Here is a 22589-nt window from a genome sequence, read left to right as displayed (position 1 = left end):
TCATTCATAATAATAATAAGGCATATTTCAAGATAATAAAACATTTGTGACAATAGTACAGGACATGTTGACATGATTTACAATCATCAGTATCTTGCAGTTTGTAGACATTAAGGCACTAGGCATAATTCAGTAAAAAGTGTCAATAGTACAGGACATAAGTGACAGTAGTACAGTGACTGTGAGCTTAAGGTTAGGTAGTCTGTATGCATGGGATGTGCTTGTGGATGATAGTCAATTGACTACAGTAGGCTTGTTCATGAGCCTGATCGCCTGGGGAAATAGCTATTGGTTAGCCTCTATGTGTAGCGGACAAACAGCTTTGATGGGGTACATCAGATGGGGTACATCCTTGTATCCCTACAGGCTTCCAGTTCGGACCAGGCAATTGAAAGAACTCTAGAGGTTACGAATGTCTCTTCTCTGAAGAGATGAGGTGACGCCCTCACCTCGTTGCCCCTCTTGGCTTGAACTTGTGAAGAGTGGTTCGCCGGATAAAATGGGTGCGCTCGCTAGGTCCTATATATAGGGCAGGGCAGGTGGTAGGCAGGGCTATCTGCCTGCAAGCGTCACCGCCACCGGCCTGTACTAGGCATAGTTGTACAGAGGTCTCCCTCATCTCCTTCAGAAAACCTGGGTAACCAAACCAAAGCAAACAAAGACAACACAGACACCATTCAATTCCACATACAAACGTATTTATTAACAAGTTGCAGATAGGACAACGTTTTTGTATAATATTTTAAAAAGAAACGGTAACACTTTGTGTTCGTGATTTGATCTGTCACGGCCCTCCTCCCAGTGACTGGTGAGGTCTGGTGATTGATATCGACTTCTTATTGGACGATTCGGTGAGGTCTCCAAATTGTGTCCGTCTGTCTGTCTGTCTCTAATCCTAAGTGATGCATTCTGCATAATGACCCATGCTGAAGGAAAAGATTTGAGGTCAATTCTTTTCAGACTAGATTGAAATACCATTAATGAAAAAACTCATAGAATAGTCTAGATGAAGATATCTGGATCTGAAGTGGAATTGACCCCCAATCCTCCAGAGAAAAGAAGAATGGCATGATCGCCCAGGGCAGATCACTGGACTCATTTGATACCTCTGATTGGTCAATCTTCTCTCTCTGGTATGAGGGTGAGCCACTTAACTGCATGAGGCATGCCGAGTGCAACGGTGAGCTGTTTCACTTTCCTGTTAGAGCCCCGTAGCAGGGCTCCATTCTGAAAACATGATCCCTTCCTTCTCACCTTGACGCCTTGCCCCCAAAAAGATCTGTGGCTTGATGAGTAACAGCAATCTGGTTACAGTAGCTAGGGCTCGTGCTCTCACTCAAAATAAGAGGAACAGGAGCCCCCTTTTGGTTACGTAACCCAGTAAAAAGTGTAGCTTTGACTGATGAAGAGGATTGGAAAGTGAAAGGGTGTGTACAGTAAGTATGCACCTCGATGAAAGTATTAAAACACAGACTGTACTTTAAAAAAAAGCAACAACCAAAAATGTCTCAAAAAGGTACAAAAAACTCAAGTAATCTAGAATGCAGAATAAGTCACCATCTCCATATATAACGCTGATTATCGTGTCACGACGTCTTTGCTTTGTAATACGGGACCACCGCTGTGCTGGAGAAATGCTTAAATACAGATTAGTTAGTGTTTCTAATTAAATACCAAACCAGTGGATAGTGTATATCTCAGCCTTTCATTGGTCCGTAATGGACCAATAGGGTTCCATATTGTAACCTTAGTTACGGGGTTTGTATAATACTGATTTAATGGGGCTCAAATTGAAATACTGGACGTGGAAGTTTGGTTTCATTTTGTAATACTACTCCTTTTATGAAAATACCGGACATCATCAATCATCAACCTCATCTTGTAATACTGAAGCATATTAATCAATCATGGACCACTAGTTGATTCTTACTTACAATAAATATTAGACAGGTGGTGGGTTATAGGGATGTATTCAGTGACACCAGTCAACTGGATCAACAGTCCAGTGGGCCTCTCACTATAATACTGGACTATTGGGACTACAGGTCTGACGCCTGACTAGAGAGATATCGGTCTGTGGTCGTCGGTGTTTGACTGGAATACGAGGGCAGCCGGGTTTGAAGGGACATGCACTCACACAGTTGTGAGAATACAAATAGTGCTCAAAGAAAGCACATTGGGGGTGAAGTGAAAGAAAATAAATATTAACGCACCAATTATGATATGAAAAACAAAAAAACAAAGAAACGGGCCTCGAAACCACCAAAACAGCAGCAGGGCCCTAAAATGGTTTAAAAATAAATACATAGTCTTTCTGAATGTTGAAATGATATGACGAAATGACGAAGAGTTTTTTTTTTAAAAAAGGCCTGCTGATATGGAGAAAGGGGTTGTGTTACAGTTTTTTAAAAAAGGCCTTTCCGTCCGGTGTCGGTCTGGGGCAGGATATGTACTGTACGGCGATCGCCTGGACGGAGGGAGGCTCGTGGGGGGTTGGTGGCTGCAGCTTGTTAAAAAGCACGGTAAAAATGTTTATATTTACACTGTGAAAGTGAATACATTCAGGCAGTAAAATGACAGGGCATATCCCCTCCCCTCCTGTAGGAGGTACGTTTGGCACTGCTGTAACTGTTTCTGCAGTCTCTGTCCGTCTGTCAGTCCGTCCTTGTCCCCCTTCTGCCATCCATGTGGTCCAGCTCCACAACCATTCATTAATACGATGCTCGGGGGGGGCTTTGAAATAGTAAACATGGGAGTTGGAGTCGGAACTTCTGCAACAAGTCACTGGAGACGCAAGATTCCACCCCCCACCACCCTCCCTCCTGTATCAGGAGCCTTTGGGTCAGAAGGCACGTGTGTGTGCATCTCTCCATCTCTCCACCAAGCAGTCCACGAAATCTCCTTTGATATAAAAACTCAGGCAGTGTGATCCAGACCACCCGGGTCTAAGGTCCTCCCCCCCCCCAACCCAGGGTAATTCCCAGCATCCTCTGTTCTGTAGTTCTTTGGGGGAAAAGGTAAACACCACTGGGGTGGTACACTCAGATCCCATTGGTCAGGTCCGTGAGGACGTTGGCCTTCACCAGCTTGCGGAGAAACTCCTTTTCCTTGGATATGTTGTGTGTCCAGGACTATTGAGGAATGAGAAGAAGGGGAAAAACGTCAAAGATGTTGTTTGATACTCAAAGACAATAACCTGCCTATAATACACATTTGTTTGTTCGTTTCCAACCCTGCATGGAAAGGAAAAACTACCCTTCTCCATATCAAACCGTTTTACTTTCACTGGGTTTTAATAGCCTTGCCTTTACTACAGAAAAAGCCTGTACAGTTTTTTTCTGCTGGTGAGTGTGTGCAAGATTGTGTGTGTGTGTGTGTGTGTGTGTGTGTGTGTTTGAGAGAGAGAAATAGAGGAGCCACGCTGAGTCAGTTTCCCTCTCGGTAGTGCTTGGGGCCCTGGGTCCGGTCAGTGAGTGTGTAACCAGAGCCTGTGGTTCCTGTGTGGAGCTCTGGACCTAACTAAAGTGGGAGGACTGGACTAGGGCTGTGCTCCGCCGGGCCCCACACCTTCCCCTGACACAGGCACTTGAGTCTGGGTCTGGGTCCAGGCTACAGAGTCAAGCCTCCTCCCCCGAGGGGCCGTAAGCCTGTCTGGGTCGGCCCAGCCCTGGCTCTGTGACAGATCTCTCTCTCTCACACACACACACACACACAGAGACACACACGCACACACACACACACACACACACACACACGACAGAGAGACACAGAGAGACACACACACACACACACACACACACACACACACACACACACCACAGAGAGAGAGAGAGAGAGACACACACACACACACACACACACACACGACACAGAGAGAGAGAGACACGCACGCGCACGCACTCACGCACGCACACACGCACACACAGAACCATGGCTAGGGTTTCACTTTCAGTAACTATGGGGAGAATGTCTGTGATAGCAGTTGTGAGCAGCATTACATAACAGTCAGGATTCATTGTCCAGTGATGAGGGCACGTGTCGTGCACATCCACCTGGACACCCAATAGGGTGCCTTGTTCCATGCCTCTACTATGGAAAGCCACAATTTGTATCCATCAGCATTTAAGCAGAGTAGCCCTATCTGGGAAGGGACACATTTCAACGCACAAGACAGTGAGTGACTGCATCATTCCATCACCCCTTGAGAAGTGACCTCGGCGCCACTGTGATTTCCATTTATTCAACGGCTCAACATGGCAAATGCCAAGGTTATCATTCTGAGCTCATTGTTTATATGTCAGCTTTCCTTTATACGACATCTTTATTTCCATTAGTTGGATGTAAAACACTGATGTCAGGAGGAGGAGTGGAGAAGAGAAACTGATGGGGTCCCTGTTGGGGTCATTTCTCCAGTCATTGATGGATTGATATATTGATACTAGTGTAAAATAATGCAAGAAGAAGAAAACAGTAAATCAGTGAATTATTGAAAACAACTCAATCAAAGCAGTTTGAGTCGAGAGTGAATGTACAAACACACCTCTTTGATGGCGGACATCTTGACTGTCTCGTAGTAGTGCAAGGGTGCATGGGGCGTGTTCATGTCGTAGCCAAAGCCCGCTACCGCTACCTCGTCACAGTTGTGGAGGGCCATCGTTATGGCAACTGTACCTAGGGTTGGAATGTTCTGAAAAGTAAAAGGAATGGTGAAGGCTATGATGTCACTGACCTGTAGAATATTGGGTACAACAAACTTAACAACAAAGCATATTTGGAGTGTGAGATAATGGGTTTGCGTTACCTATGTTAAACTGATGAATACCTGAGAACCTGCATCCCCTGTCCTGTCCCCCCCCACCCAGTACAGCTGGCTTTGTTCTGGGCTGGAGTTGTTAACTCGCCTTGAGAGCAATGACAGCGGTTTCGAGAGGGCAGGCTCCACTTCCTAAAAGCCCAGGGGTCCATGGGAGGGGAGGCCCCTTTAAATCATTAGCCTGATTTGGAGCCCTTAGGGCAGGTGTAGCTGAACCCCCACCCGCCGCCACACAAACACACACACGCACACGCTGCGTCAGGCTGTATCCCCGCCTTGATCACCATTGTATGAGACAGCAGCTACCCCCCCGATACACTCAACCACACACACACTCAATGAGAAGGGGCACCGCGGCTCCCAGCACATGTTCCACACATGTTCCAGAACTATCCAAGTTCAACCAGGGGTGTTATGGTAGTCTCCCCTTTAAAGGGCAGAGGGTTATAGACCCTGTACTCCATCCTCCGGAGGCTAGTTCACTACCCTCTGCACCCCTCTCCATACCCCCTGCACCCCTCTCCATACCCCCTGCACCCCTCTCCATACCCTCTACAACCCTCTCCATACCCCCTACACCCCTCTCCATACCCTCTACACCCCTCTCCATACCCCCTACACCCCTCTCCATACCCCCTGCACCCCTCTCCATACCCCCTGCACCCCTCTCCATACCCCCTGCACCCCTCTCCATACCCTCTGTACCCCTCTCCATACCCCCTGCACCCCTCTCCATACCCTCTCCACCCCTCTCCATACCCCCTACACCCCTCTCCATACCCTCTACACCCCTCTCCATACCCTCTCCACCCCTCTCCATACCCTCTCCACCCCCCGCTCCATACCCCCTGCACCCCTCTCCATACCCCCTGCACCCCTCTCCATACCCTCTCCACCCCTCTCCATACCCCCTACACCCCTCTCCATACCCTCTACACCCCTCTCCATACCATCTACACCCCTCTCCACCCCTCTCCATACCCCCTGCACTGCTCTCCATACCCCCTGCACTGCTCTCCATACCCCCTGCACCCCTCTCCATACCCCCTGCACCCCTCTCCATACCCTCTACACCCCTCTCCATACCCCCTACACCCCTCTCCATACCCTCTACACCCCTCTCCATACCCCCTGCACCCCTCTCCATACCCCCTGCACCCCTCTCCATACCCCCTGCACCCCTCTCCATACCCTCTACACCCCTCTCCATACCCCCTACACCCCTCTCCATACCCTCTACACCCCTCTCCATACCCTCTACACCCCTCTCCATACCCCCTGCACCCCTCTCCATACCCCCTGCACCCCTCTCCATACCCTCTACACCCCTCTCCATACCCTCTCCACCCCTCTCCATACCCTCTACACCCCTCTCCATACCCTCTACACTCCTCTCCATACCCTCTCCACCCCTCTCCATACCCCCTGCACCCCTCTCCATACCCTCTACACCCCCCGCTCCATACCCCCTGCACCCCTCTCCATACCCTCTACACCCCTCTCCATACCCCCTGCACCCCTCTCCATACCCCCTGCACCCCTCTCCATACCCCCTGCACCCCTGTATACCTTTTTTTATACCTAAAGCTCGATTGTACAACTCAATTACCTAAAGGGCGACAGTACAATCGAGCTTTAGGTCAGTGTTCAATCGAGCTTTAGGTCAGTGTTCAATCGAGCTTTAGGTCATGCATATGTGTGAGATCTAGTGTCTTGTGTAGTCTTGAGTATGCTTGATAAGCATATGAGTAGCATGCTTGCCTGAGTGAGTATCTACACAATGTCTGCCCATAACATCCAGGTGATCAAAGTTGTCACATTTTCAAAGATGTCCTACTAACTACACACAACGCTAGAGGTGGTTTCCCAACAATCTGAATTGAATTGTCCCAATGACACTTCGTGACGTTCGAATTATAAGGTTCTATCTCCATTTTTGTCAAAAATCTGATCCATTAGGTGTTTATTAATGCCTGTGTGGTGTTATTTTTAAAATGTTGAAATGTTTTAGTTAGTAATTCATAAAATACAAAGGTTCCATCTCACAAAACATAATGGAATGTAAAAACTTTGACGCTCAATATCTCTGAACTACCCTAAACGGAGATAGAACCGTATAATTCTAAGCTCACAATTTATTAAGATTGTCATTACAATTAATCTCATCAACTCCAGAGGATCTCACTCTGGCAGGGGGGGTGTGTGGCACTTACCCCTTTCCCCATGAGGCCGTTGTTGAGTGGCAGGCCGATGAACTGGAAGGCAGCCTCCTGGATGAAGTAAGGGTTGAGGATGCGCATCTCCGTGGGCTCCCGGGGGACGTAGTGGGCCACAGACTTCCAGAAGCCCTCCGTTCCCCGCTGAGAGGGAGAGAGAGATGGAGAGTTTTTAGGGGAAAGGCATTGAAAGCATATTAATGCCCGAGTTGTTTTCTGCCAAGTCTGATGGAAAAATAAATGGACTCCACTTATATGGCGCCTTTATCCAAAGCGCTTTACAGCGGCCTCTCATTCACCCATTCACACACACATTCACACACACATTCACACACCAATGGTGGCAAGCTACCATGCAAGGCGCCGGGCCGCTCACTGGGAGCAATTTGGGGTTCAGTGTCTTGCCCAAGGACACTTCGACATGTGGCCAGCCGGGGCTCGAACCGCCGATCTGCCGACCTTGTGATCGTTAGACCGTGGCTCTACCTCCTGCGCCACAGCCGCCCCCCCAAAAATAAACAGTAGTGAGCAAAAGAGAGAGAGAGCCAAAGAGACATTATCTTCAATAAACACTGACATAAAACACAAAGTATGTCCATAATAAAGACCACAGTCGTCGTCATCATCAGTCAGGAAATGCCACAGGAAGTAGTGGAAATGTCAAATCACACCCCTGACCTTCGAGGAGTGTTCTGGTAGCACTCACACCCCCCTCAGGTGGTCCTCCCTCTTCACTTCCCATAGAGAACAGACCTGGCTCCACACCTGAGCTAAATTACACAGATCTACAGTAGAAGGGCACACTTCAGATACTGTGGCATTCCAAACCTTTGAATATCAGATTGTTTAAAGAAAGTTGTGCTGTGTGTTTGTTATGTGTGGTTTCTCTCTTTTCTCGCTCTCTTTTTGTTGTTGTCCTTTTTTGTTGTTGTTGTTGTTGTGGTTGTTGTTGTTGTATGCGTCTGTGGGTATATATGGATGTTGTATCACTTGATTACCTCTCTGGCTGTTCATGTATGTGTATGACCCACAACTTTGTTATGGAAAATCATCAATAAACAAATATAAAAAATAAAAAAAATAAAAAATATTGTGTAGTGACCACTCGTTAGCGAGTAGAGCATTCATAATTCACGGCGTTCCAGCCTTGTATAAAGCACTGTTGTATGTTTGTGTTTACTACATCACCCATGCTGCTTAGCGGGTGATATGACGTAATATAAGTGGGACAGAGGGGAGTGAATGTTGTTGTTGTCAGTACGCATGAAGAGAGTGAAATAAAGCGCACATGATTGTTTTTCTACCGGCAAAACGACTACATTGTCCTGTTATTGCCGTCACTCCTACAGTAGGAGATATACATGAAACTCAAGATTTACTTTTGTTGTAGATCTCAGGTCCCAATACAGCAAACGGCCATCATTCCTATATAGTATGATGCTCCTCACAGCAAACAACTCTGCCTGCCAGGCTGACTGTCGGGCATCCAGCCAATGGGGTCAGCAGATGTAAATGGGAATCACCTGTTCAAATAGTCAGACGCCCGCCCTGCCGCCTTTGATATGGCGGAGGGGATAATAGGAGAGGCAGATGCAGCAGGCGCGGATGGCTTTGAGCAGCGAGAGCGTGTTTTTGTGTGTTATTTAACAGGAGGCCATCCGCGCCCTCGGCAAGCCGCAGCAGGAAAATCTCATGTCTCCTGTCAACATGACGCTTGTTTTGGGGAATCTGTTTGGCAGCGCTACAGTGGTGAGCATAACTAATGCTTATTCTGGGGAGGGAAACTCAGACACAGGTTGAGTGGCACTTTGAACAGTCAGTCAAACAAACTCAGAGTGACAGAGAACTACAGTACCAAGATGTAACAGCTGAGAGGAAAACAACAACAACTTCAGGACAAATTATTATTTCTAATTAAGCTACTAAATTGCTCCCAGTGAGCGGGCCAGCGCCTTGCATGCAAGGTAGCTTGCCGCCACTGGTGTGTGAATGTGTGTGTGAATGAGAGGCCGTTGTAAAGCGCTTTGGAGCAGCTTTGGAGCAGCAAAAAAGGCGCTATATAAGTGCAGTCCATTTACCATTTACTACTCAGGTCCTGCAATAAAGGACACAAACTGGCACATGTATGCATACAAACTGGCTGGCGGGGCTGTGGTACAGTAGACATGGCTGTTTCCACTCTCTTGCAACAGGTCTATGGTTAAATTGGACTGGATTATTAGATGTAAGTGTAAATGGACTGCACTTATATATAGCGCCTTTATCCAAAGCGCTTTACAACGGCCTCTCATTCACCCATTCACACACACATTCACACACCAATGGCGGCAAGCTACCATGCAAGGCGCCAGCCCACTCACTGGGAGCAATTTGGGGTTCAGTGTCTTGCCCAAGGACACTTCGACATGTGGCCAGCCGGGGCTCGAACCGCCAATCTGCCAACCTTGTGATCATTAGACGGCAGCTCTACCTCCTACGCCACAGCCAAGTGTGTGCACAGGGCTGTGTGCTCCAACAACGGCACCTGTTAAAACAGGAGTCAACTGGAGAGGTCTTTGTATGCATGGCAGGGAGAGAGAATGGGATGGAGGACAAGATCTCTCAACCAGATGCTTTACTACAGCCAACTAACATAGTCACATGCACACACCATTTCTCAACACCTACCAGATGCACATCAATAAGACAAAACACAGACATTGCCTTTTGGTCATATAGCCTATTAGTTATGAAAAAGGAGAATGTCTAAATATGCATATGAAGTCTTCTGGGTGGGTCCTGGGCTCAGAAAACTATTCTGTAGAAGGCAGCCAACCTGAATCAGAAAACACACACGTAAGTATAAAGCCGGGGGCGCTTAGGTGGCGTAGCGGGTTAAGCATTGACCATGTAACCGCAGGTTATCCTGCATGTCATCCCTCCTCTCTCTCTCACCCATCCGTCCTGTCTAAATCTCTACTGTATCTGTCAATAAGATGAAAAGAAAATTACTACAAAAAAATAAAATAAAGCATAAAGCCAGTGACAGTGGATTGTCAGTGACCAACAAATCAGATATCTTTTTAAAAATAATAATCTGATAGTTTTAATGTAATGCTTTGTGTCTCCCATGAAGGGTTTTCCCGTTGAAAGAATTGAGCTTGTTCTGCATGGCTTAATCTTGGTGTAATAGCTTACAGCCCCGCGGTGGCCTTGACTCAACTTCATCTTGGTACTTGGGACTGGGGGTCTTTGCCTATAGACTCAACCGACTGACAGCTATTCAAGAATCTTCAATGCTCTCCAGCTGTCTGCTCTGGTTGGCTCACGGCCAGAACTCCCACCAGCATTCCCGTAGGGAATTTCAGCCTTGCGGCAGCGAGCGGAGTGAAGAAAAGGGATCCTGATGGATTGTTGAGCAGAAAGCAGTGTGAACAAGTCCAGCTAACGACCACTGTGCTGCTCTGTGTAACTGAGCTGGCCCAGCACCCAGCGGGTGGAAGAGCCAGGCTCGACTTGCCTGATTCCCCTCATCCTCCTCCTCCTCAAGTCAAGGACTGTCACTGCAGCAGCCCTATTTACAAACCCCCAGCATGGCAGGTCAGTGTTACATCATCGTCTTTCTATGAACAAAAGACGATGAACAAAAAAGTTTTGTTTCATAAATCAGTGTGTGCTAGTAAGTAAACTCCTCAAAAAAGGTTTGGAAACGTTATTTCAGTCGATTCTTCCTCCCCTTTAATAATCCAAATTGGTATTGTATTTTATATCGTTGGAAAGCCTGCTTAGTCACCTTTACAACAAGGTACAACTTGTAAGGATCATGCATTCGTGGAATGAGTAACACAGCTAAACGTGTGGGTAGCGGCCCAAAGAAAATTGCCAAAATCCCCTGGAATAAGAAATCACCTCTTCCCTGTCAGTCTCTAACCATTTTATGCCCTCTCGTCGTAACCCCTGTACCCCACCACCCTCTCTTCTTCTGTCATATCCTCCCTAGCCTCTGTTGAATCCTTCTCCCGTCTATCCACTGACTCAGCATCCTACACCCTCCTGTCCGCTCTCACCTCATCCTTCGACGCCCTCTGTCCACTAACCTTGAAGCCAGCACAATCCTCTCCACGTGCTCCCTAGTTCTCTGAAACGCTACATGCTTGTAGAATAGAGCTCAGGACAGCTGAGAGGAAATGGAGAAAAACCGGCCTCTCTGATGACCTAAACCTTTATCACTCTCTCCTCTCCAACTACGCCTCTAGTATGTTGTAGTTATCTGTGCAGTCATTGCTTGAGGAATAGAATAAGGCCCAATCCCAATTCACCCCTAGCCCTTCGTTTTCACCCCTATGGCTCGATTTGCGCGTTCACGTTTAGGGCGAGGGCTGTCTCAATTCATATTTCGTCGAGGGCTAGGGGTAAGGGGGAGGGCTAACTATTACTTCGTTTCGAGGGATTTCAGGACCAGACTAGCTTCGAAGGGCTAACGGTACGCTACCCCTTGATACCAGGATGCATTGCGAATCATCTACAGAAATCTTATGTCGCTCTATTCAATGCGGAAATGTCATTTTACTTTCTCTGTAATTACTTATTAATAAAGATTTGAAAAATTATGATAACCATCGTATTGTCTTAGTTTAATGTCATTACAATGCATTATAGACCTTTTATTTATAACAAGCTTAACCCAAAAATCGCTTTTATGTCGGTGCTGTGTCTAACGTTACAGTAACGCAACGCTGCATGACAGTCGAGCATTTCAGAGATGTACAATCATAAATCAATTATTACCTGTGGCGTTTGACAGTGGATGATGGTACATATGTAAAGTTATCTATCAAACGTTCGGCTGACTTGTACATGATGCGCATTTTGACCTATTTCCACCCGCAATCTAATCCGAGCAGTTGTTAATATGTAATATTATTAATGGGTTGTATCATTCATTTCAATGCATTATAGACCTTTTCTTTATAACAAGCACAACAACAACAAAACGTTATCATGCCGATATAAGTGTGTCTAACGTTACAAGCTGATTTGTGCATGACAGCCGCGCATTGACATATTTCCATGTCTGATGGCATATGACACGCGAAATGTAACAGTTAAGGATACGCGTAAAGGATGATGATCTATCACCGTTCGACTCTACTGAGAAATGTTTCCGCTTATTTGTCATCTCTCCTTCACGGGCAAATGTGGCCGTGTCCCCAAGAGATCCTCTTTCTACGTTTTTGACCACCACTATGATGGATTGATTTTTGGATTCTAGACGACGAATTGTTCTGAGAAAGGCGCTTGGTAACGTGATTTTTGGACAACGCTTTATGACTACTGATGGACTCGTGTGTATGTGGTGGCTGAGGATTGAGTCACGGGTATCTTTGGAGGAACATTGTGCGCTGACAGATGGTATACTCTGTGTTTTGGTTGGAGTCATTCATTGTCATTATTGCGATGTCCATAAAAAATACATCGCTGGCGGAAGAGACAAAAAAAGGAACGTCTAACTACAGTGTGTTGATAACAAACGAAAAAAGATCCTTATAGCACACGCAACAGAAATAAACACAGCTGAAGAAGGCATTGCGAGATGTGAGAGCCGGCAACACAACGCGTCACCCGTACCGTGTCAAACCACTGTTGATGACGTAGGCGCCGTGAAGGGCTGTCCCAATTCAAAGGGCTGAGATTTGAAGGGGTAGGGCTTGTGACGTATTCGAAGGCAAGGCCTTCGAATCGAGTGACACTCGAAAACGAGCCATAGGGGTAGAAAAGGGAATTGGGATTGGCCCTAGACTTGGAGGAAGGGATGGACAAGGAAATGTGAGAGGGAGAGAGTTAGAAAGCTCATATCTGCAGTCCATACACAGATGGTCATCAGACACCTTGTGCAAACTAACACAAACACACTTAACCCAGCCACAAGCAGCCAGGCCAAACCGTCTCACCAAGCTACAAACGGGTAGAAGCACTGCAATGAGCATGGGTAGAGAGAGTGACACTGATGCTTTGCCCCTTCCTGTGCCCCACCCTGCTCAGGGGGTTCTTAAAAAAATAAATAAAAAAACATAATTTTTTCTGAGTGGGGCAGTCCCACTCATATTTTTTCTTTTTAATAACAGATATAGTAGAGATTATGACAGGAAGGATGGGTGAGAGAGAGAGAAGGGATGACATGCAGGATATGTCCGCGGCTGGAATCGAACCGGGAACCCTGCGGTACATGGTCAGCGCTTAACCCGCTACGCCACCTAAGCGCCCCTGCTCAGGGGGTTCTGAAGACACCAGTTTAATAAATAGGCACTTGGGCTTTCACTTCCTTCAGAGTAATCTTTAGCCAAATTGGTTAATGCTTATACCTATCTGGTTCCTTCAAATCCTCAAGCACAGCAACATGTGGTTGTTTATAGTGGGGTAGGTGGGGTAGTGGTGGTTTAGTGGATAGTGAGTTGGACTTGTGATCGGAAGGTTGTGAGTTCAAATCCCGCCTGAAACCACACCCCTACTAGTGTGCCCTTGAGTAAGGCACTTAGCCCTCAGTTACTCCAGGGGGAAGTCCCTGTAATTCGTAATTGTAAGTCGCTTTGGATTAAAAGCGTCTGCTAAATGACAAAAATTATAGAGTGTGATAGAAAGGGCACCCAAAGACCACCCGAGATGTAGGCTATAAGGAGGTCTAATAGAAGCCCAGAACCTATTAACAAACTCAGTTAAGATTCTGGAGGTCATTAGCCAGCCATGTACATTTGACTTTTGAATTGAAAAGGTTCACAGTCCCTTTCCCTACAAGTCAAGTGTCACAGTAGAGGGACTATTTCAGTAAGGGGGAGGGGGGGCTTGCTCGTCCACAAAGCATGGCAGTTTAGCGAGATGGACTTAGGTTCCAGTTACCACGATCCAAAGAACAAAAACTCACTCAGACACTTTGATGCTTTATACCCTTTAGTTTGGGAGGAATCTGAAGCATTTTTCCCAATGTGCTTTCACCTTTCCTTGACACACTCTAGCCTTTGCCCTCTGAGAGCAGTCATGGTGTTTTCTCTGTTCCCTGTTTCTCCGGGGTTATCCGGTATGTGAAACCCGTGCCTTCGCACTCCCATGACGACAAACATGGGAGACAATGGGAACACTTCACAGCATTCTGACCCCCGAGGGGAACTTGTGTGCACTACGTGACCACTGGGCATTTAGACATTGTCTGAGACGACCCAGAGCTACACTGGCAGGTTCACTGGTGATTTACTTTGAAAAACTCCATAATAGACTTCTAGACCTTGTGGTTATTTCAGAAGGCAGGAGCAAATTAGTTAGTTAGAGTTAGTAAACTTTCCCAAACATGACTGTATTTCCTTTTATCATAAAGATACTCTCAATATAATAACCCAAAGCTACAATAGATCGTATTTACTTTTTGAGGGTCATCAATGAACTGATGAACTCATTGATCTTGCTTGGTGAAATACAATTCTGATGGATATTTGTGACATCCTCCTGCCTTTCTGCTATCACCAATTGGTTCATGTTCCAAATCAGTTTTTTACTGGAATGTAAATGTTTGTGCATGTACGCATGCTCCTTAGGGATTTTATACAGTTCTCACTGTCGTGATCCATAGAGAGGCTCTATGAGAGTGTGCTATATCTCTTTCAGGCTGTGTCCTCAACAATGGAGTAACAGAAAGCTACTGAGCAGCAACGTACTGCCTACCCTGCATGGCATCATTAGAGAATCTCTAAGACTCAAATCTCCCTTTCATCCATCTGGCTCTATGGGTGTAGATCCGCACATGGTTGTCCCTCTTTAGAGATGTCCCACATTTCAGTCAGCTCCTCACTGTGTACATTTAACAGGTGTTTTGTAAGGAGAAATGTCTAGATTTCTACAGAATTCTGCTATCTAGGGGCACTTAGTTGACAATGTAACCGCAGGGTCCCCGGTTCGATTCCGGCCGGGGACATATCCTGCATGTCATCCCTCCTCTCTCTCTCTCACCCATCCTTCCTGTCTAAATCTCTACTGTATCTGTCAATAAAATGAAAAATACGAGTGGGACTGCCCCACTCAGAAAAAATTACTTTAAAAAGAATTCTGCTATCTAATATGACATTTTTTGCGGGTGGCCATTACCGGATGTGTCAGTGGTGTCCCTAGGCAGAATGCTAGTACCGTTGAGCAAGAGCTCCTGTAAACAGACAAGGAGGAAAGAACACCACCGGTCCACCTTCTGCCGCCATGTTTACCACTGGGTGTATATCCTACATGGACCGCTGTTTGAAAAGCTCCCCACCACGATGTACAAACACAAAAACCCAAAAGGCAGGGTTTGTGTTGTGGTGCGTGTGCCCTTGCAGATGTGTCTCAAAATATAAAATTGACTGTACACTGACAACGGTTACGGTTGAGTACATTGCTAATCAACTATCTATGGAATCAATTACTTAATGTAGGCTATAGGCTATATCAATGGGTGACATGTTATAATTCCAGTCTTAACCATATAGGGCTGACATAATGAGGGATTATAACACATGCATGGAAGCAGGAAGCCATGGATTCAATACAAGAGAAGACAGAACTTGAGTAACAACTCAATTGTAACTCAAAAGCGACTAAATGCCCAGTGGCTGTCATTGTGTGTGTGTGTGTGTGTGTGTGTGTGTGTGGTGACGATTCAGAAGTGTTCTCTAATATGCTGATGCTGTAATTGTCAATGAAAATCACAGAGAGGTGCTCATTCTAGAAGCTGTCCCTCTCAACTCTCCTCTAAGGGCCATTTAACTGAGGAGTCATCTGACGCTAGTTGTTTTCCCGCCCTTGACCCTATTTCTTACTGCATCGTATGCATCACCATTGTATCACCATTGAATAGCAAAAACATGTCCTGTAGTAAGTAGGCACAACAACAGGCAACAGTAGTTAACAGCCGACCGAATAACAGTGGTACAAACTGCCATTGCTGGTAGACAAACCTATTTCAACTAAAAATGTACAGAGTATCACGAAAGTTACTTTCGAAACCACACACATCGTAAACCACTGATCTATATACCCTGATACCGATGGATATATGATCTATTTTAAGTTTGAAACATTATTCAGGGGAGGAGGGTTAGTCTTTGTTCAACCACCAAGACGACAAGCGCGTGGGTGTCAGTCAGCTACACAAACCCACAAAGCAGCCAGGAGAGAGAGAGAGGGAAGCAGACGGCCATGACAGTGCAGGTGAGTCACTTAAGACGGTATTATTATGAGAGTGTGCAACCCCGCCCACCTTAAGAGACACGAGAAACCATCCCTTTCAAAACTTGGTGATAGAGAGCTATCCTGAAAAGGCCCTGGAATTCTTTCCACCTGCAAACGCCCACTACTCCCCACACAAAGGAGGCCCCCGTCAGACCAAAGACATCAAAGCTTCCCACAGGCACAACTGTTCAAAGTTACATTAAAGTCTCCCTGTAGGCCCAGACTATAAGAGAGAGTGAGGGTGAGTTGCGTATAGGGATTAGCTGCCAGGAGTGCAAAAACATGCGTTTTCTAAAGCTCATTGTCTTTACCACAGTTGCTCATGCCTTTATCGGTGTACTACCTGCCGGCTGGTATTAGAGAGGTGAAAAAACGTGAGGGGTTAAAGACATGATGACAGCACAATGAGGCGGACTAGCCACAATCGAAGAACACACGTATACAAACACACTGTTTAGTCATGTTTCCACTGCAATACTACAGACCACTCATGCTGAAGTTATTCAGATAGCGCCGGGAGCTACGATAACAACAATCAGTCAATAGCGTTTAGTCTCTGAAAATGTTTCCCCATCCCAAAACAACTTACAATAGTTCATAGTTAGTTTCCACCCTCAACGACAAGACATGAGTACATTGTTGCTAGGGTTACTGGTTGTTTAATATAGCCTATCACAATGGCAATGAAGTACAATTTGAAATCGGATGACCTCCAGCAAATCATTAATATGCAAATACAGTATAAATATCAAATATTCACCATCCAACTCATACTTTGTTGACGTTTAACCAGACATTAAACTAATATCTAAATGCCATTCCTTTGAATTAAGCCTACCCATTAAAGAATGAACACATTCAAAGGTCTAAACAGGCTGAGAACTTTGATTGCAGGAACAGAAGGAACATGTGTGTGTGTAAAATGCTAATCTATCTCTAAAAGCCAACAGAGCCACTGGGATCATTTTTCATCAGCAGGAATTCAAAACAATGATGGGCCTCATTTGTCAAGTGACAGACACTTAAGAAGTCACTTTCAACATGATACACACAGCATTTCATACATACACACGGTCACTTTTAAGTGCAGAAGGACTCGGTGTACAGCAGCGACTATTCGTAAACCACGCAAACCTGCACGAATACACACCAGTGAACATGTTTTGCCGTTATACCCACTGTCAAATATTAAAAGCAATTTTCAATGTCTTTTACTTTTCTTTTAAGTTTCTTTTTTGTTTCGCTTTCAGCACTCACTAAGTACACTTAAAGCAGTAAATTGTCTTGGTAACTACTGTAATGACTCACTTTGTCCATGATGGAAGTACATGCATCACAATATGGGGGGCTCTTGTGGTTGTCAGTGATTTTTTTCAGCTTCAATAAAGGGGATATATTCTCCATTCAGCTGTCGAGTTACTTTTCACTTTCACGGTAGTTACAATGAGCAGGATGGGACAATGGCCTCTAAATAGTGAATTTGTGTGAGTGAGTATGAAAGCGTTTGTTGTGTCTGCGTCGCGACAACAATTCTGTCACACCAGAGACATTAGAAGACTTTGTTGACCGCTGATTTATTTCATGAGAGAAATTCTTCCTTCCCTTTCGAGATCAAAGTGAAGAGCCAGAGGCCAGATCAATTATCCCTGTCCTCCATTTCCACTGTCTCGCCAGCTCCAGCATGGGTCAGTTCAGACAAATCTGTCAATTTCAAAGGCTATGGGGGGGGCCATCAAGCAGCCAACTAGTTTCCTCTCACATTTACTCTCTCCCCCCCTTTGCTTCCTCCTTCTAACGTTTCTCTCTCTTAAGTCTTGTATTATGACTAATGTCACCTAGTAAAAAAATCCTGTTGGTCCCTAAAAGTCACACAGCTGTGCTGGATGGGGGACGTGGGGTGGTCCCCAGATACTGGATTGCCAGATTTTAGCTAGAATAAGAATCCCCTCAGAAAAAAACAAGCCAGATAAGACCAGCGGCAAATCAAGAATGAATAATTCTCCTCCACCGATTCATCATTATAATGAATTATAAATGAATAAATTCTCTTCCCAGTCAGATTTCCATTATTTTCTTTGACTTTCCTGAAAAATGTCCTTGAATTGAACAGACCCTGGATTGACCGTAGAAGAAGAGAGAGTCTCTAGACAAAAGAGAGAGAGGGAAAGTGCTTGAGTGGGCTCCTTCATTGATAGAGGACTGAGGAGACATGAAGTCATTAAAGTGTCCACGCCGTCCTTGGGCGAGATAAGGCCGAGCCCATTCCGTCAGACAAGCCCCCGATTAGGGCGCCAATTCCCATGCTGTCACTCAAGCGTGGCAGTCACAGGGGTTTTATGGCTGTCCAAAAAGTGGTCCTCAGAGGGGGAACTGGATGTTTTTAATTTCACACACACCAGGACAAAGCTTTAAAACCATTTTCATATTCTTGAGAAAATGCAAAAAGGATTGTGAATAGGCTACTGCTGCAACCACATCCATTAAACTACAACAGAAGACACTTTTACCGTCTCCTTAAAACATTGTGTTTTTTCCTAGCTAACACCCCTGAGCCCTGATGCTTTTCTACCACAGAATGTAGGGCGTGGTATTGGCAAGCATTCACAATACGATACATAGATCACGATATGATACTATTGCATATATAATACATATGATGATGATACATTGCGAAAAAGGGGAGAATGTATACTGTATACTCGATCTGTGTGTCGAAATCCTAAATTGAGATTGTGTGCACACAACTGGAATTTCGACCCGTTGACATCAATCAATAACAATGCAATTACGTGCGTAGGTCTAAAGTCAGGATTACTCCCTCAGAGCAGTGGAGGAAACCAAGCAACAGTGAGGTCACTGTGCACTGTATGGACACTGTATGGACACTGTATGGATGTTACGGTACATCTGGGAATACGGTACATGTGGGAAAACTAGGGTTAGGGTTAGGTGCTACGTCGACTTGGTACATGCTGGCATGTCTAACCCTAATCCTAACCGTAATCCTAACCGTAACCGTAACCCTAACCCTACCCCCCTAGTTTTCCCACATGTACCGTATTCCCACATGTACCGTAACATGGACACTGCTAACGCCTAATAAAAGTAGGTCAACTATTAGGCGTTATTACCAGCTTCTCTTTGAAGACCATCTGTCTGAGCCACTTGAAATCCAGTGGTTTGAAGGCGGAGAAGACAAAGAGTGAGTCCTTCTCGTAGCGCTCAGGCTTCTGGATGGCTCCCTCTGGGTAGGTGATTCGCATGGTGGTCTTGGTGCCCACATCCTTGCCAAAGCCACTGACGGGCGCCTCGTTCAATCTGTGGTTGAAGAGAATTATGTGATCATACAGTTTAGCCTTTTCAGAGGGTCTATCTATGCATGTCGGTGATACAGTGTGTACTTGGGAATTTGACTTTCAGATTGTGTCTTTGGTAAACAACAGGCCTCCTTAACAGTGACCTTTGATAGTGTAATGTACTGGCATTATGTTGGCCTTGTTTTTGAAAGTAGACTCACCTCACCACAACATCGTATCCATCTATGCGGGAGCCTAGAGACTTGTTGGCAAGGATACCTCCGTTGCCCACAATGATGCAGCGTTTACAACTCAGACTGGAAGAGAGGAAAGTTTGAAGAGTTTTTTGAGTTTGGAGAAAGTGAGTGAGAGAGGGAAGAAGTGTGTGCATGTATATTTGTGATTTGTGATTTTTTTGGGGGGGGTTTCCTGTGGCATTTACCTGTCAAGTTCTTGGCCCAGTCCATAATTTTTAGTAGCAGTAAGAATAATGTCTATAACCCTTTCTGCAACAGAAAATGAGAAGGACAACTTCAGCATCAAACCACAATTTGCTATCAGTAAAAATAAAATAAAAATAAATATATATACAGTATATATGTTACGGTACATGTGGGAAAACTAGGGTTAGGGTTAGGGTTAGGTGCTAGGGTGACTTGGTACATGCTGGCATGTCTAACCCTAACCCTAACCCTAACCGTAGCACCCTAGCACCTAACCCTAACCCTAGTTTTCCCACATGTACCGTCTTCCCACATGTACCGTAACATATATATATAATATATTTTTTAATGGCTATACTTTAATAACAAACTGGTATGATTTTGCAGTGTAGGTGGTCCTTGGGGGAGAGAACATCTCTTCATGTTTATTCAAATACAGATAAGGAGAAGCCGTGAGCCTGGTGACAGTAACATCCCAACTGTCAGCGTCTATCATGACAGCAGCAGATGAATCCAGGTAAAACCGAAGCTTCAGAAACAAATGCCCCCCCAAAACCACTCAGTCAGGAATGCCGTCTTCAAACAAGTACATTCTCCTGGTGAAGTGTGTGATGCTCTGCCCTCTCACAACTAGCGGCGGCTCTGTTTGTTTCTGGTGAGATACAGGGCTGTTTAGCCATAGCGAACATTCCTGTTCCATGTTCCACAGGGTATTCTGTAGGAGTCAGACACGACTCTAGTGTTTAACATAATGTCTCTTTCCCCCTCCATGACTTTTCCTCCATATTGGTATCCTCAATCTAATTACTAATCTAATTAGTGACCCAGTTATTGAGGGATTATTAGAATATTTTTTTTTTAGTAGCCAAGAATTAACTGGTTAGATCCAATTAATTAGCTAGCGTCAAATCTCATTAAGGTCTCCACCACAACACTTAAGCCCAATGCACACGGCCCCGATTTTGTCGCACCGCCGAATTCGATTCCATTGTTTTGAATGAGACAATGCACACGGCGTGCGATGCGATTTTATCGCACGACAACATCCGATTCTCCATTCACACCAATTGAAATAATTCAAAGAATTGAGAATCGAATGTTCGGCGGTGCGACAAAATCGGGGCCGTGTGCATTGGGCTTTAGACACCATTTAGTGAGCACTGGGCCTCTTGGAAGGGGCAGTGGAGAGTTTAGGGCCTTGGGAGACATCTTGCAGCGTTATCTCAACTAACAATCCAAATGATTATGACGGGGCGGCTGTGGCACAGGAGGTAGAGCCGGCGTCTGACGATTGATTAATCTGTAGCACTTTGAGATTTCCAAATGTAAAGTGCATTACAAATAAAATATATTATTATTATTATTATTATTATTATTATTATTATTGCAAGGTCGGCAGATCGGTGGTTCAAACCTCAACTGGGCACATGTCAAAGTGTCCTTGGGCAAGACACTGAACCCCAAATTGCTCCCAAATGAGCGGGCCGGCGCCTTGCATGGTAGCTTGCCACCATTGGTGTGTGAATGAATGAGAGGCCGTTGTAAAGCGCTTTGGAATAAGGCGGTATATATAAGTCAGTCCATTTACCATTTGATTAAACTGCTGAAAAAAAGCGGCGGCCATTCTTTGGACGAGGTGACGATGTCTGGCATCAAGCATCACCCCCCGGCTGCATAAACAGAGGGGGGGATCCCCCCCCCCCCCCCCCGTTTCAAGAGGGTGAAAAACCACAGTAGGTCGGTTTCTTTAAGAGGAAGACATCGGGCTAATTGTTATTAGCACCCGGGATAAACACTTCAACCAAGTATGTCTGGGTGCAGTTCAGACAGACGGCCGTGGCTTTAGACGTTATTCTCTGAGGGTGAGAACAAATATTTTGCTGAAATATGTGACATGCTCTAGTGAAATGAGCAACAAGTAGGCAAAGTCATTTTTACGTTTTTTACATGTGCTTAAACTACATATTGTAAGCTTTCAAATGATGTGTCATACATTGAAATCGGGGAAGAACTGAAGACGACATGAGTATTTGAATGTTGTGGAGTTATGGAGAGATTGGAGGTGTCACCAAACGCTCTCAAAATGTCCTGCCACATTGGCTACTGTAGGTTAGAGTTAGCTAAGGGAAAGGGTTGGAACAGTAGAGTGGTGGGTGTAAACTTACTCAAAATATACACAGTGTGCACATTTTCCTGTGCACATGTTGTGCCTATGTATTGAGAAGACATTTCTAAAGACTTTACTATGTTGCACTTGTGTAGGGTGGTGAGCACAAGAAGAGGCGGACATGCCTTAGTTAAATAACTTTTGCGCCTCACTCATCGTTTTGCAATTCGGTTGTTAAGTCTGACATCAAACATGACGTTTTGCAGTTTCCAGGTCCAAGCCAGAAATTCTCTGCACCAGAGTACCAGTGTACTACAGCGGTAGAATGACAGTTCAATCGTTTTTTAGACTCGGATCTATTCATACAACAAGGGACACAGCACTTTCCCGTTTTCCCCATATTGTCAGGGTCTTTGAGCCTCGGAAAAGCGCTATATAAATATAATGAATTATTATTATTACTGCGGCATTTCGAAGAGAGCGCCTCAG

At 45.4% G+C, this 22589-nt stretch overlaps 1 protein-coding gene across 3 annotated transcripts in view; it reads right to left on the bottom strand.

Moving 5' to 3' along the window:
* Positions 1 to 682: 682 nt before the first annotated feature.
* Positions 683 to 22589, bottom strand: part of st3gal3b (ST3 beta-galactoside alpha-2,3-sialyltransferase 3b) — a 58890-nt gene continuing 36983 nt past the window's right edge. For all 3 annotated transcript variants that reach the window (XM_080543714.1, XM_080543715.1, XM_080543716.1), the window contains 6 exons: positions 19993 to 20056; positions 19772 to 19867; positions 19386 to 19572; positions 7027 to 7173; positions 4541 to 4687; positions 683 to 3131 (listed from right to left, as the gene is read on the bottom strand). In XM_080543714.1, the coding sequence (XP_080399840.1) occupies positions 3042 to 3131; positions 4541 to 4687; positions 7027 to 7173; positions 19386 to 19572; positions 19772 to 19867; positions 19993 to 20056 (731 nt within the window). In that variant the 3' untranslated portion in view covers positions 683 to 3041. The remainder of the gene's footprint in view (positions 3132 to 4540; positions 4688 to 7026; positions 7174 to 19385; positions 19573 to 19771; positions 19868 to 19992; positions 20057 to 22589) is intronic.

This window comes from Nansenia antarctica, assembly GCF_963989245.1.
Source record: "Nansenia antarctica genome assembly, chromosome: 12".
Lineage (NCBI taxonomy): Eukaryota > Metazoa > Chordata > Actinopteri > Argentiniformes > Microstomatidae > Nansenia > Nansenia antarctica.
The sequence above is the reverse complement of the archived record's forward strand: the minus strand, read 5'-3'. Positions and strand labels throughout refer to the sequence as shown.